General features: G+C 47.6%; 2 protein-coding genes across 16 annotated transcripts in view; one reads left to right on the top strand and one right to left on the bottom strand.

The window, feature by feature from the left end:
* SH3GLB2 (SH3 domain containing GRB2 like, endophilin B2) overlaps window positions 1-13,769 on the bottom strand; it is a 39,328-nt gene extending 25,559 nt beyond the window's left edge. For 2 of the 8 annotated variants that reach the window (XM_037879348.2, XM_037879346.2), the window contains exons 1-2: window positions 13,357-13,524; window positions 338-479 (exon numbers count right to left, since the gene is read on the bottom strand). In XM_037879348.2, the coding sequence (XP_037735276.2) occupies window positions 338-479; window positions 13,357-13,419 (205 nt within the window). In that variant the 5' untranslated portion in view covers window positions 13,420-13,524. Of the gene's footprint in view, window positions 1-337; window positions 480-13,356 lie in introns of all 8 variants that reach the window. The other 6 variants (XM_037879351.2, XM_037879347.2, XM_037879349.2 and 3 more) reach the window with 6 other exon arrangements.
* A 102-nt stretch (window positions 13,770-13,871) lies between these two features.
* The window catches only part of MIGA2 (mitoguardin 2), a 35,053-nt gene continuing 33,357 nt past the window's right edge, over window positions 13,872-15,567 (top strand). For 4 of the 8 annotated variants that reach the window (XM_037879650.2, XM_037879649.2, XM_037879645.2 and 1 more), the window contains exon 1: window positions 13,872-14,055. The gene's annotated coding sequence lies outside the window, so the exon portion shown is untranslated. Of the gene's footprint in view, window positions 14,056-14,163; window positions 14,819-15,567 lie in introns of those variants that run through there. The other 4 variants (XM_043530453.1, XM_007061075.4, XM_043530452.1 and 1 more) reach the window with 4 other exon arrangements.

Here is a 15,567-nt window from a genome sequence, read left to right on the forward strand (position 1 = left end):
CCTCACATGACAATAGCCAGTATAGGAGGCCACCATGCTTGAGACAGAAGCATGAGTACAGGGAGAAAGAGGGAGGTCAGTTCTCATTTCTTGCCCTCTTCAGAATCCACTGGGCAGGTTAAGGCTACTGAATGCCAACCAGATATTGACATACTCCATCTTTCTGCCCATCCCTGGGGATGATGGTTGTGTCTTTGCAAGCACCACCCTCAGATTTCCCCCCGTAGATCTGATTCAGCAGAGATCACTAGCTGTTGGGAATTTCTATTAACTCCATTGCTGCTGTGCCAGTTAGAGCACCAGCACTGTGCAAACTTGCCACAGAATCAGTGCTTACTAGGGTTTGGCTGCAGCAACACCTCAGTCTGATGCAAGATCTTCTCAGTCCAGTTCTTGGTGCAGTCTGCCTTGGCCAGAAGGTTTTCAAAGTGGGCATCTAATTCAGTCTTCTCAGCCTGGCCCAGCTTCTCCTCTGTGAACTGCAGAAGCAGGGGAGAGAGGGAGAAGACATTACGTCTGCTCCACTGAAGCCAGGGAGCTAAGCCATTTGAAGAGGTTTTGTGAGACCTGCCACATCTAGCAGGTTAGACATTCCCCTAAAGGAATGTTCAGGGAATGAGCCCATTAAAATCCTCATTACAATTCTAATGCTTTTGTCCGTAGATCTCCAAGAACCTTACAGGTGAGGGCAAGTATTGTGTACAGTCAGCATGGTAGAGAGCATTGCATTGCTGAGTGACTGGTGGAAGAGCTAAAAATAGAACCTGGTCTGACCTGCATTCAGGACTAGCCTACCTCCCTTTAGGAATAAGTTATTAAAATCCAAATTAATTGGAGGCTAGAGTCTAATCAGACTGTTTCACAGTTCACATGTCAAGCACTAGATAGTTTGTGGCACAGATATCCCATTCCTTTATGCAGAATTATTAATGTGCTCCAAATTTAGGGCCCACTTCTGCAACATGCAGGCTTCCCCCAACTCCCACTAATACTGAGTGCCTTGCAGAATTAAGCACTAAGTTTTCAGCATGGGGGAGAAGGTTGAGAGAGTCATCTCCAGAGTTTACCAGCCAACGTTCCCAGATGGAAACTTTCTTACTGAGGTTCTACTACACAGAATAGTTGTTTATTGTCTAATTTTATGACCAGGGAACTCACTTGCCATATTCCACATGCTGCTTCAGTGCAGCATCCCACCCCAGCTCCTTTGCCCAGACATTATTCTGGGCAGCTAATAAACCCTTCAGGGCAGGGTCCCGGGGAGAACTCTCAGCCTACAGCAGGGGTTCTCAGACTTTTGTATTGGTGATGCCTTTCACACAGCAAGTGTGTACACTTGAGCTATTCTCTCCCCATCCCCACCTGGAGGACACATGAGCCCCAGTTTTTAAATATAAAAGTCTAGAGGTAAGCAACTTCTTACTCTATTCCATTCCCAGCTCTGCCTCCATTTTTTTTTACCCACTTCTTGCTACCTATATAAATGGTAATATTAGCTATCATGAAGTGCTTTAAGAGCCTATAGAAGTGTTATAGGCTAAAGAGGAAGCCAGGTAATAACTCACTGTCAGATTTGGCACAAACATTTTGCCTAGTGTTCTATTAGTTTAATGCCCTGCTCAAATAATCCCATCTATTTCCTCCTGCATTTATTCAGATAGAAAGCTGCATATCAACTTGATCAAACAAGCCCCCAAAAGGCCTGTCTACAGGATTTTAACATGCACTGATGGAAACTGGTTTTTATTAGCTCTAGAAAGGCCTATAAAAACAGCTGGATGATAGAGAATGGCTCAAGAGACTATCCTCTGTTTATAGAAGGTATAGAGGTTGCATTCCCTTGAGACCTTTAATCCTTTCATAAACTTGAAATGCTTTACATATATATCTACTTCAGAGTATTGAGAACTATGAACCCCTGTTGCTGGCCCTCTAATTCACTTTCTAGGCTATCAGAACCCGCTAATGTTCTTGAAACATTGCAAATACCTGGTACAATCACAGGACAAGATTAAGGACATGGAACCTTTTGAGTACAAAAGTCCTGCCTGATCCTCCCTATTCTACCACCCCTTCCTGGATAGTACTACATGGGGCTGTATAGCCCCTCTAGAGGGGAATGCTGGTATATACAGGGGATGCTAGGGTTTGTTCTGAAAGTCTTTGGAGCAAGTCCCACTCTGCTGAGGTAGGGAGAAATACTGAATGTGGACACAGCTAGAGCCATTTCAGTACACCACCTAGAATAAGTGATAAATAGCAAAGTGGAACTGGCACGTGATGTGGAAATGCAGGCAGAAAAGCCTTTTAGCATCCAGTTACCAGCCATGTGCAAATATTAGAGGCCACAGATACCTAAAACGCACAGCAGGGCTGTTTACACAATGACCTGTTATGTCTGGATCATGCTAGATTTAAAGAACTATCTGCTGAAGTTGTCATGTGTTGCAAGATCTTTTGGATCAGTGGAACAATTAAGCTACCCCCTCCAAATCAGCATGGGCAGAAAAGCAACAGGAACAGAGTTTGGGGGGCTGGGGTGGGGGTGGGGAATCTGAGGGATGGGGACAGTTTCAGCACATCTCTATCACTTGCATTGCCTCCTACCAAGGTAGGCTAGTACTGTTTAGACAAGGTTGAAGTCTTTCAGGTCTAGAAATCTTGGAGGTCATTTGTAGCAATCAGTTACAAAGCTTTAAGACCGAATTGTGATCCAAGGTGGCTGGCCTTTTAAGCACTCACAACAGCGGTTCTTGGGGATTTTTGTATTACCTGAGTTTGAGAGTTAAGTACCTAGCACTTCCACAGCTCTTTCATCCACAGATCTCAAAGTACTTTATGAACGTGGGTAAGCACTACTACAGAGGGGGAGAACTATATACAGAAAGATTAAGTGACTTGCCCAGAGCCACATAGGGATCAGTGGCAGAGCTGGGTGGACTGTGTTCTAGTCCCAACTCCCAGTTTGGTGCCATAACCATGGAACCATGCTGTCTCCCCTTTGAGAGGCAAACAGGAAAGTGGGAAGTAGTACTTGAGCTGGAGGATTTTTGCATTAAATCGTGTCTGATTTTCATGAATGAAAGCAGTCATAAAAGAAGCAAAAACTTTGCATTATTTCTCTGGCAAAACTTTGTGATGGGGCATATAAACCCCATACCAGTTAGCCATAGGTTAACAGGAGCCTGAACCCAATTACAGTGATCACTGGGTGACACCTGGAAGGGTGTTAGACATAACTGGTGATCAAGCTGAGCTGGGTCTTCATAATAGAAGCACAGGACCATGAGAAGGAAGGCCAGGGAGGAGACCCAGGTGAGGTAGCTGGCTGCTTCTCAGGCTTCTGTCTCTTTAGCCTAAGAGAGGAGCCCGAAGCTGGGAGTCAGACTGCAGGGGCCTGAGCCAGAAGGCAGTGCTCTGAAGTAAAAGCAAGCCAGAATTTTGCAGGCAGTAGCTTGAGCCTCAGCAAGAAACACAAGGAAGGAGTGTATGGAACCTGGAAAGGAAGCCTGGAAAGCAGAGGTGCCCAGGACCTGATAGAGGCAGGGAATGCTGGGTGTGGGCAGCTAAGAGATAAAGGCTACAGGAGATGGTGATTCTCACTGCAATAGGCCTGAAAGACAGTTGAATAGGGAGATGAGACAGAAGGTACCAAGACAGTAGGAGGCATGGGGTTCTGCCACAGTGAGCCCAAGACAAAGTTTAATCAAATGCTGGGAGTTGAATGGGACTAGAAGTACTGGAGGTGGGATTTCTTTGAGTGGTCTCTGTTGAAGATTCTGGGTGAAGACTTGGGAATCTTGGTAAACCCCAGGAAGTGAGGCTGAAGGGACTGGAACTTTGGGTATTGTTGTGGACTTTGAACTGGAGAAGCCTGGAAGGGGTGGGAACAAAAAATTTGACTGGCACAAGGGCCAAGTCATACAAGGCAGACTGCCCCAGGGGTTGGCAGGGGGTGCTAGACAGGAAAGCTGCTACACCATGCCCAGTCTCAAGCACAAAGGAATTCACACTTCCACATGTTGACTAAGAATTTTTCCTGCTGATGGCAGAATCCATATCATCTGCATTTAAATAATCTTAGCTACATCTTAGCCAGAGTCACCATAACAGCAAACTAGGGCTCCCCCAATATTTGGCTCTAGGCTATCAGCACTCCTTATTTATTAGAGCTTTTAGAGATCAGAACACTGGGGAATCTTTGGCACTCCCCTGCTGAGGCACTCTTCCTTTCCAACAGGAGAATTTCTTCTCAAATTTAAGAACCTGAATGAAGAGTCTCAATCCCCCTCATTCCCAGAAGGGCTACAGATATCTGTGAACAGCATTATGTGGGGAGGGCCCTACTTCTATTTCCAAAACAGTCTTTGCTTATTCCCCAGTCTAGAAACTCCTGCCAAGCATCTGTACCAAGAGGGCTGGTGTGTTTGATTGAAGTCTCTCAGAAGCCATTTATGGTTTTTAGGTTGATTACACACCTGCTGAAGTCAGACCTCTTCCAGAGACAGCTGGCTTCAGACAGCCAGCAGATGAATGGCTGTTGCACTCCCTTTAGCACTGCCTCCTCTAGGCCTTCCAGTGTTTGGGACTTCACCCATTACTTCCACAGGGAAGGCATCATCTCCAAGTGTCATTTTACATTTACAGCTCAGTTGCTACTTCCTTAAGTAAACATCTCTCTCCCTCCCCAGTCTGCTCCATTTGACAGATTGGTAGATGGCCCCATACCACACAATAGCTATTGAGTCTTAACAAGAAGTCCTTCAATTCATGCATGCAGAAAAAGTTGAACAGCCTATTGCTTTGTCTTGCAGTCTTCCTTCTCACATGTGCTGGATGACTGTTGCAAACCCAGGCTACAGAAGGAGGAAGAAGGGCAGCTGACAGAGCCTGTGACTCAAGTGTATGTAAAAAAGTGAACTTTCAGATTTCCCTGAGTGTTGCAACACACAGTAGCAAGTTCAGAGGCAATGCATGATTTGTCATTAAGTGGATGAAAAGGCATCCAAGAGGCTGTAGTTCACATACAGCAGTAGCGGCTACTTTAATTTGCCTATTCTTGGCTCTGCTAGTTGTGTCCCATTTTCCCCCTCCAAACCTCATATGTTTCTCTTCAGGCCCCTCAGAATGTAAGTTACATCAGCTGAGACTCCATTACAGACAGGGCCAGATTCAGAGCTGGCACATACACTAGTATAGTGTATCTCCTAGGAGGATAGAGGAAGGTGTAAGTTCACTTACTTGATTCTGAACACCTTAGAATTGCACTTTCCCCAGAAATCTAAACCTTGCTTTGGGGCCTGTATCTACCCAAAGCGTCTCCCATGTGAGACTACTTCTAGAAGACCCAGAATAAACTGCATCTAGAAGCAGCTGTGCCAGTATCCTATGACTGCTACACAAAAGCAGTGGGGAAGAAAACAGCACAGACATTATCTACAATGCAGTAGAAGGCCTTTTCTCCCCTGCCCTGGCACTGCTCCCTAAGGATGTGAGGTCTAGGGATAACCCACAACTCCTGAAGTCCAGCTGCTAGGTCCTTCTATATCCATTTACTGGAACCTGATTGTAAGAGGAATTGGTCCCAGGCCTGAAATAATTGAACAACCTCCTGGGAGTCTGTATGCACTGCACATTGCCAATTGGTACCTAAGGATCAGCTGATCCCAGATTTTTCCTTTTCCTGTCCCCCAGGATGATGTTCATGCACCTCTGACCCACTTAAGTATCTGGGCTTGTTTTTGTGCAGGGAAGCCAACATGGTAAATGATTAATGCAGTGCAGTCTTCCACTTAGTGCTACTCTCACTCAACCAGGGAAGAGAGTCATGCTGCATTCCAGGGCCTCAATAATTCATTGAGGGGTTGGGTTTCCTCTTGGAGGCTTGGGCGATCAGCAGGAATAATCTGTGCACTGTTAGTGCTTATGGAGACAGAAGCACAGTGAGACAGTTGATAGGACCCCTCAATTGGGGAAAGCCTGAATGAACAATGGGGGTTAGGAAGAGGGGCTAGCAGGCTCTGCACAGCAGCTAGAACAGCAATCAAACCCCTGGGGACATGAACTGCAGCTTGCTAGAATCCCCATCAATTCTTGTGGAAGACAGAGGAGATGCTATACTTCCAGCACGGGAGGAAGTCCTTTTGGTGCTCAGGAGTAAGGTATTAGACCATGTCCTAGAGACAGAGGTTCTGTCCACAGCCCTCATGGCTCAGGTAGCAAGACTATCACCTGTGGTCAAACATGGGATGTACCATTTTCTTTGGTCAAGTAATTTAGTGTCTAAAAGCTTCCCAAGGTGGGTCAGTGGCACCTACTCCCTGAGCTATACCTGCACCACATTAGTTATACACTGACATATGCAAGGCCTTGACATTTACAGCTTTAGCTGAGGAAGTTACAATCCCTTGGAAAGCCACACTGCCAAGCATCTGTAGAAGATTTCTGCTCTTTCCTCCTTAACATGGTGCTCTGAGAACATCTTGCTGTACAACACAAGAGGGCAGGCCCATGTGAGACAGAGGAAGATGAACTGAGATGTAAGGCAGAGTTAAGGTCAATGTAGGAATCTTAAATTTAGATTTCTTTACTTTTAGTGTTGAATTTTTACTGAGATAAGGTTTAAGGTGATATTCCCCACCTTAAACCTTAAAACAAGCAGCTTAGAAGCCTTTGAAATTGAAAATGTGGTCTTCTACAAGCTACTGGCAAGTAGAACATGTGACAAGGCTACATCTTGGAAGTCCTACCAGTGGATTTTACACAGTGCCTGTGGCATTGTGGAAGCCAATTGCCCTTGGCTGCTGTGACCTCTGCTATTTCAGAGACCACCCACAGAAAATTAATAAAGTTTGACATAAAGAAACTAATCTAGGCAAGCTTCATCCAATCTAGGCAGTTCTAGTACAGAAGCTTCACACTGCACTCCCTCTGTGGAGCACCACTTTGAAAAATGCTACTGCAGCTCACAATATGCCCTCAAACTGAGGCCTAAACCCAGTTTGCATCAAGCTCCATACATAGCCTTCTTAGCCAACGATGAGTCAGAGCAGAAGAATGGGATCCAAACGAAGTGCTTGTGTTGAAGTGATACGAAAGCCATTCACACTAGGATAGTCTTGCAGATGCTGGTATAGTGTTAAATCCATTTTAAAATGCCCCTTCAATTTAAGTCTAATTGAGTATACATTGCCTATATTTGTTACTGTCAGAAGGACCATTTGTGTCCTAACAAAACAGATAAGAGGCTGACCAAATTGCAAAAAACAGTAGCCACACAAGATCTACTTGATCCTGCTTAAAAGACCGTCCATTGAAAGTACTTCTTACACTTTCTTTCTCCATGTCATTGATGTTGGGAATGGGGATGTCCTTTTCAAAAGGAAAATGAAAAGAACTGAGCCTCACATCTGGCTGCTAGTATTAGTTGTACTACTGAGGGTTAGTGTCTCAGAGTTTATGGGTTAATGATGCACATTATGCATTATTTGAACTTTAACAGATAACCAGTTTCCATGAATATAAAAAAGTAAAACCACGCACATCTGCCCAAGTAATTTTTGGAAACCTCTGAAGACCCTAAAGTGTATTCTATTTGTGCATAAGAATAGAGAAACATCCACATTTGCTACGCTGGCAGAGAGACTAACACCAGCCACTTGTCTGCTTTGATGTTCAGAACAGTCCCTTTTTAATAATATTTGAGATTCCCATTTCTATGGCAACAGAGCCCACTTACAGATCAGTCCAGGGCCTCACCATCTCTGAGAACCAGCATGTCTATTATTCTGATCAAAGGAAAATTAACAGAATGAACTGTTTGAAGACTCATCAACAAGCTGTGCCAGAAAGCATCTCCCACATCCAAAGTGTCCTCCAGAATCCCAGTGCTCTGCATCCAGTCTCTGGAGCAGGAAAAGCTCAGGATAGTCCATGAAGCCCAGGGGGTGGCAATTGTGGTGCAGGAGCACAGCATGGACTGTGGTACAACTCCATGCCAGGACCAGGCCTCATGCAGTGAGGCCAGTGCAGTACTGGGAGGTGTTGCACTATTAGGGCCTTCCAACATCCACAGCAGGACTGTGTCAGCACTAGAGTTTAGCCATAAGTACTGCTAGCAAGGTTATGGGACTGGCGTGCTCAGAAATTTTATTTTAAGGGGGGATAGGACGACAGATATGTTATAGGCAAAACCCTTTGGATCACATAGTGCATTGGATCCATTACATGAGGAGTCCTTTCCCAGTCAGTCTATCCCCCGCCCCCAATTTATGGAGCAGAGCAACACTTGATTATGCTGCAGTGTTAGGTGGTTTACTGTTTCTCAGACTGAAGGCTTAGTCAAAGTGTAGTGCAGTCTTTTACCTATTACATAACCAACACAGCTTACTGGTTTGCACGCCAACAGAGTAAGATCACACCTGTGGGGCTCGGCTCTGCAGGAAGGGAGCCTTTCTGGACTGTGCAGTCAAGCTAATGACATGGGGAGAGGCAGGCAGTACATAAGGACTCCCTCACAGCAAGGGAAGGCAGCTGCCAGAGAGCTCCTGAGTCATTCAAGAAAGGAACTCCATTTGCTAGCAACTGCCTTCACCTGCAAGCCTTCCACTAGTCTTCTTCAGCCTCCTATTCCAGGGCAAGGCCAGGGCACTCTCCCTAGCTGCTGTGCTGAAACTCAGATCTAGTCGCTGCCTCCTGCTCTGTCTTTCTAAAGGGCAATAGCATAACAGTCAAATGAGGCCCACTCAATGTTGCCTTATAGGGAAGATGAGGAAGGAAGAGACTCACCCAAGATGCGATAGAAAACAAGATGCCAAGAAGGGGACTAATTGTCATGTAAAATTTACCTTTTCTGCCAAGATGCTGCACAACTTCAGTACTGCTGAAGCCACCTCTGCTTGAACCTGCAGTATCTGGGGCCCATGGCTTCATCTGCACTGGGAAATTTACAAGCCCTGCCTTCTGCTCTGAAGCAAGGAAACAACTTTGCCTATGTGCAGGGGTCAATGGAGTCCAGGGACCTGTTGTAGCACTATGAGAGTTCAGCAGAAGTCGGTCACAGCTCTGGTTGAGCTCAGCTGATTTTGTCTATGTTATGAGGCCAGACTTTTTACACAAGACTCCACACACAATTTGATGGGGGCATGGTGTGGTTGTATTTGACGCAGGATCGGATAAGAATGGTTTTTACATTATGGACACAACCAAGTGGTATCCACCCTTAAGGGGGAATGTTCCTTTCCCACATTCTAGTTGGGGATGGAGATTCTGTGGGAACAGGAGTTAAAGCTCCACTGTCTGGCTAGATGTTCACTCTCAGACAGCCTGTAACACGAGTGATAACTGAGAACATAATGGCTAGTCCATTTGCCTCCCAGCCACTGCATTTCCAGAAACATTTTGTTAAATGCCTTGAGCAGCAGGAAGCAACACCAGGTGCTTTACAAAACTGAGTTCTAGTCTAGCCAACTCAGAGTCCCTTCCCCAGAAAGTTTGCTGTGCTGAAGAAAGGCAGCTACAGACCTCAACTCCCTCAACCGTAACAAAACAGCAAAGATACCCGGGGGGGGGGGGGGGGGGGAAAGAGGGGAATAAAAACTCACATGCTACCTCTGCTCACAACCATTTACCCCTTTGTGGGTGTATATATCTGCCTGTCTGGCACCATGATGCAGGAGTCTATGCTGTGACTAGCTTTTTCATCCAAATACCAAGGCTCTACTTGGACACAACTCAAATGGAACTAATCTAACTGGTACATTTTAGGGGGAGGGTTTTTCATGAGCACTATTCAACTCACCCTATCCTCTCCTACCTACCAAAAACTCAGAGTCACTCCCCTGGTACCAATTGCCCTATGCTGCTTTGTTTCTTTTAATTATGCCTGTAATTAATGTGAATATTCATATGCAAGATATTAAGTGGGCATAGTAGCCAAAAGAAACGATTTATAAACTCCTCTTTGCGCACTAAAAATCACTGATGTGAAGAGCTGCTGATTCCTAGGCTGGCTCCTTCCTACACCCTGTACAAGTCTTTGATAAATGATCTTTAGAAGGCCTTCCAAATCTAAACATGCCATATCTTTACAACATTTCTCCTTCCTTTTGTTACCAAGATATTTGCATGAGAACAGGATCGTTAAGCTTTCCATCTGTTCCTTATTCTGTACCTGAACTATTTGTCTTCTCACTGCATCTGACTCATTGCCATAATAGACATGTTTACAATCAACTAGCTTCTTGAGGAGCCTGCATTCTTCTGTTGACCTGATGAGATTTTGAGCTTACAAAGAGCTCTTCATCTCTCACCAACAAAAGATATTACACTTCACCAACCTTGTCTTATATCCTGGGTCTAACATAACTACACCACTGCATGCATTCGCCTGTTGAAACAGGCAAGTATAACATACCTACCCAACCCCCTCCAAGTTAAGCGATAGAGCGCGCCCAGGTCCTACCTCAGAACTGTCTTAATTATGTTTCAGTTCCTGTTAAGCCAGTTTAAAAACTGAACAGAAAGTTCCACAGACCCCTTCTTGAAGGCTATAGCTGGCACATGGGAAGGAACAAGCTTCAAATTGAGCTGAAGCTAGTCAAGAAGAATGGAGTCTTACCACCTACTACACTGACTGGGGTTGTGCAACTGGCTACCCTTATAGAACTAGATTTTGTTCAACTAAGGACCACTCTGAAAACATGCCAGGAGGCAAATAGTAAACCTAGTTTGCCAAAGCTGGGCCATGTTTCAGTCAGTTACCCCAGCATTCAGTGCTCACTCAGATCAAGCAGGATTACTGCATGCCACAGCCCTTCTACAGCTGTAGGAAGGGAAGTCAGACATTGTTCCAAGTTCCTTGCAGGTGTCTGCTATTTGACCTCTTGTACAAGAGATGATCTAACATCATGACCGATCTAGTGTGACTCCAAGAGCAGGGATCACGTCTCTCCTTCAGACAGCCTTGCTTTGCTTTAGAACTGCTCTCCAAGAACGTGGGGCAAAACCCAGCCATTTTACCACATGTATGGGTACAGTTAAGACCATCATTGCAGAGCTAAAGCTTCTCCTTAAGAGAGATGATCTAATATTGCACTACAGCACCTCCAAAGCAACTCAAGCTACTGTCAGTCATCCTCCTCCCTCTTGCTCTGCCACCCCTTTTCAAGCCATCTCTGTTTAAAATGTGATGTCTCTGGGATAAAAAGTCTTTATGAAGTGCCTTGCACATTTCCAGGTACTGCATGGACTATAAGAAAAGGAGGACTTGTGGCACCTTAGAGACTAAAATTTATTTAATGCTCAAAGAGACTAACAAATTTATTTGAGCATTAAATAAATGCTCGTCTAAGGTGCCACAATTCCTCCTTTTCATTTTGCAAATACAGACTAACAGCTGCTACTCTGAAACCTGCATGGACAATAGGACTCTGCCTTACTACACTTGTCAAACAAGGCAGCAGCCTGCTGCCCCCTGCTACCAAAGCGGATGTAGTTTACTTAAGCCCTTCCCTCTCAACGCTCCCAGTTTGTTCACCACCATTCAAGACATTGCCCAAAGCTTGGTATTCTTTGTGTGTATACACACACACACCTTATTCAGAGAGCAGAGTCACAATTCAGATACAGAACACAAACAAATCACTGATAAAGCTGGTGTTAACAGTTTCTCTCTGATCATAACCTGCACTTTACAGTCTCTTCATTGCACGATTTGTCACTTACTTTGCCTTTCTATAGGGCCCTCCATGCAAGAATCTCAAGATTTACAAGCAATATAGGGCTTTGCTGCAACTGCACCTGCAATGATGCCGAGTTCTGAGTACCCCATTTCCAGAATGGAACACAGAGTAGAGGTGGGATAATAGTTTGAAAAACAGCAACAAAGTGATGAGCGGACTAACTTAGCAGGAAGTACCAAGCAGGCAATTTGGTGGTAGAAAAAAAGAATAAGAACTCAAATCTCACCCATATGCTCTAGCATTAATCAGTTTCCTCTCCAATGACCTGAGGCCCACCACCATACAAAGGAGGGTGCCAGCCTTTAGGAGTTTTGTTCAAGCAGCTCTTACTCTGGGGCTGGGGAAATTCTTCTTGCCTGCTTGAAGCAGACATCACAGTCCTACCACCACTCACATGCAGAGAGTCAAAGCTGCTTTGCAATAGAACAGTCACTGGAAATGCTAAACGGAGGTTACCCTCCCTATTTCTCATTTACAATCCTAGCCCTCTTTTTCTGGCATTCAAGGGAAACCAGAGAGGCACCTTCTTCAGGGGTAGAAGAAGATTTGTCTAGTTCACACTTGACCTAGAAAGGTGTAGACTGGAATGCTAGTGCCTACCACATAGGTAGCTTCCCCCACAAGTGTTCTCAGTCATGCCAATACTCCCACTGACACAAGGGAAGAGTCACTTCCCTTTGATACACCCCCAAAATGTCTTAGAGTGAACGTTATATATGCTAGTCTGTGGTGGAGGCTAACAGGAAGAGTCTCCCCTACAAAAACCCTAACCATAATTCACGATGCCTACTAAGATGGAAAAGCCACAGGAATAGAGAACAATGTTCATAGTTAGGATGCTTATACAGGAGGCTCTTGGTTTTTACGTCCCCTACTTCCCCCCACTCCTGCCCCAGCATTTCTAGTTATGGGTCTTGCTAAGAGCCGGGTCATTCTACATGCCAGGCATGGGGAGTGAGAAGTCCACTGTCATCTTTCCACATACTCCCAGGCTAGGCTTCAGGGGCAGGACAGAGTAGCGTAATGGGCTCACGTCTCCTTCAGGAGCAGGATGCCCTGGGGCATAAGGGTAAGGAGAGAACCTACTTGACACACACACACCCCCCCGAGTGCGCTGCAGCCGTGCCCCAGAGGGCCCCCCCCAAAGGTTCAGCCTCACGCTCGCTCTTTGGGAGCCAGCCCCCCACACACCACGGGTTCGAGCCAGAGGTCTGCTTGCTGTAGCCCGAGGCAAGGCAGCTAGTTGCAGGGGGCTACACCGCACCAGGCTGCCAAGCAGGGGAGGGGGGGGACCCCTCTCCACCCGCTCCTAGAGGCGGGGAGGCCTGAGGCGACACAAAGCAGCGGGGGCTCTCTCCGCCTTCAGCCCCTCACGGGCCAGCCGGACGCCCCAGGAGTGAAGACGCCGCTTTCCAGCGAGGAGGGGACCCGCCGCCCGACTGCAGAGCCGGCGGTGGCGGACCGCGAAGGGGGGCGGGAAACCCCAGGCGCCGCCAGAGTGTTTTCGGGGCTTTCAGCTCCCCCACCGCGCCCCCCGAAACAGCCTCTTCCAAGATCCCGCCCCCACCCCGCAGGAATGCGCAGCCAGAGGGACCCCCGCTGCCCCTCCGCGCACCTGCACGGCCCGGCTGAAGAAGACCCCCGCGTCCGAGGCCAGCTTCTTCATGTTGAAGTCCATCTCCCCGCGCCCCGCCGCGGGCGCTCCGCTCCAACGCCTCAGCCGGTAGGGGAAACTAGAACGAAGCCGACTCAGCCCTCGGCGCACCCGCCCCTTTATAGGGCCCATCGACGCCCTCTGGCATCCTCGCGGCTGCCTCTTAAAGGGGAAAGTACCCGGCACGCCACCCCCTGAGGGGCGGCCTCGCTGTGGTCCTGTGTGCCATGGCAGCTTCGTGCAAGCCCAGGCCGAGACCCATGGACGCAACGCCGGAGTCCTATTGGGCGGCTGTGTGGGCCCTGAGCTCTGGGGTAAATAAGGAACCTCAGGTCCCAGAGGATGCCGCTAGCTGACGCTGCCCTTTTAAGAGAAGCTCCTCCCCTTTCCTTCTCAGCCTGCCAATCACAGTCAATCAACTCTGACATGTACGCCGTCCCACAGGGAAGACTGCTCTTTGCTGCTCAACCGCACGCTCCGCTGTCACCGCTGCCTGGTCAGGGCAGCCAGCTGATTGGTCCGCTCCGGAGCAGCACGCTGTTCTGATTGGCTGGCGGCGGGCGGCCTCCTACGCGTTCCTCCGCCTTGTGGCTGTCAGGCTAGGCTGCGGCGCGCAGGGGAAGGAGACGCTGCCCTTCCGAAGCCATGGGATGTGCCTGGGTGAGAACGGCTCAGCCAGGGCTGCGGGCTCCCCCTGTTGGGGGTGGTAGCGCCCGGGGTGCCGGGGGATGCGGACTCTTCCATTCGCGCGGAGGGGAGGGTTATTGTCTCTCTGCTGTAGGGAGGACTCGATGGGGCCAGGGGCAATAGGGACCAGCGGGGCGAGCAGCCCCGGGCTGGGTTCGCGCAGCCCCCCAGCACCTCTCGGCCCCCCGGGACAGCTGCCCGGGGGCTGCCCAGCGCGGGGCCGGGGCTTCGTGCCGTGCTCGCCGCGCTGGGGATCGGTGGCTGGCCGGGGGGCCTGGGGTGCGCCCTGGGGACGGGGCTGTGCCGCGCTGAGGTTTGGCATGGAGCCGCCGCGGAGGTCTCGCCGGCCTCGGTGGGGTTTGTGCCGCTGCAGCCGCGGTGGGGAGGCCAGGGTTAGACGCTAGGGGAGTTGGGTGCCTTCATAGGGCAGGGAGGTGGACATGCTGCACCGTGGAATTGATTCTGGGGCTAGAAGGAGGCAGCCAGAAAGGAGCAGCTTTGGAGCAGCGTCTGTGCAACGCTGAAAGTTAGGAGGGGGCAGCAGCAGGGTTAGGTTCCCACAGTGGGGTTCATAACAGAGCACTGCGGGAGATGCCCCCCACTTCTAGAGTTTATGGGAGTTTGTGCTGGGGAAGTATCTACCTAATGGCTTATAAGAGAGTACCCAAGGAGGTTGGTGACCCATGCTCAGCTTTGTATTAGGGCACCTCAGGCAATATCAGAAAGGGTTTCTTGGGTACGGTATCTGACTTACTATGTCCCTGAAAATAGTTTGCATCAGTTTTAAATTTATGCTTTATAAGTAATTGAACTCAGCATCCTGCAATAATGGACACGAGAAATTAAATCACCTTAAATTATTACAATAGTAATAAATCAAACCATAAAACAAAGTAATTCCAAAAGACCTGACCCTTTAAAATCCTTAATTTTCTCAAAAGGCATATTAATTGCCTTAAGCTTATAGCCCAGGAGGGTATACTGCATTCTTTGTTAACTTATGACATTCCAGTAGAGTCCTAGACAAAAGAAAATAACTGTCCTATACATTGTTGCTTATGCTTTCTCTGCTGATATAATTGAAGCAATATGTGTTGCTGTTGTCTGTGTTACCAGCCTCCAGAGTTGGGTATCAGATACTTTTTTTAAGTTTGAAAATAGTAAGACAGTTTTTGGCCTTTGGTCTCATTACATGCTGTTGCCCTTTAGGCAGTTGTTACAGTTGTGATCCAGTTATTATTTTTCATTGCTGCTATCAGTATTTTTGGTGTTCTTTTCTATCTAATTCTGCCATTTGAAGGTCACGTTGTGCTGTTCCAAACAGATTATCCTTTTACAGTCCGAGTAACACCACTGCGCTTTGGCTTGTGCTGTCTGAGGCAATGCAGAGAAGGCAATCCACGCTTTGATAACTTGCAGGCTGGATTGCTGTAACCCATCACTCTATGGATTAGCAGATGCATGTACTCAAGTCCTGCATGTATT

This window comes from Chelonia mydas, chromosome 16 (assembly GCF_015237465.2).
Source record: "Chelonia mydas isolate rCheMyd1 chromosome 16, rCheMyd1.pri.v2, whole genome shotgun sequence".
NCBI lineage: Eukaryota > Metazoa > Chordata > Testudines > Cheloniidae > Chelonia > Chelonia mydas.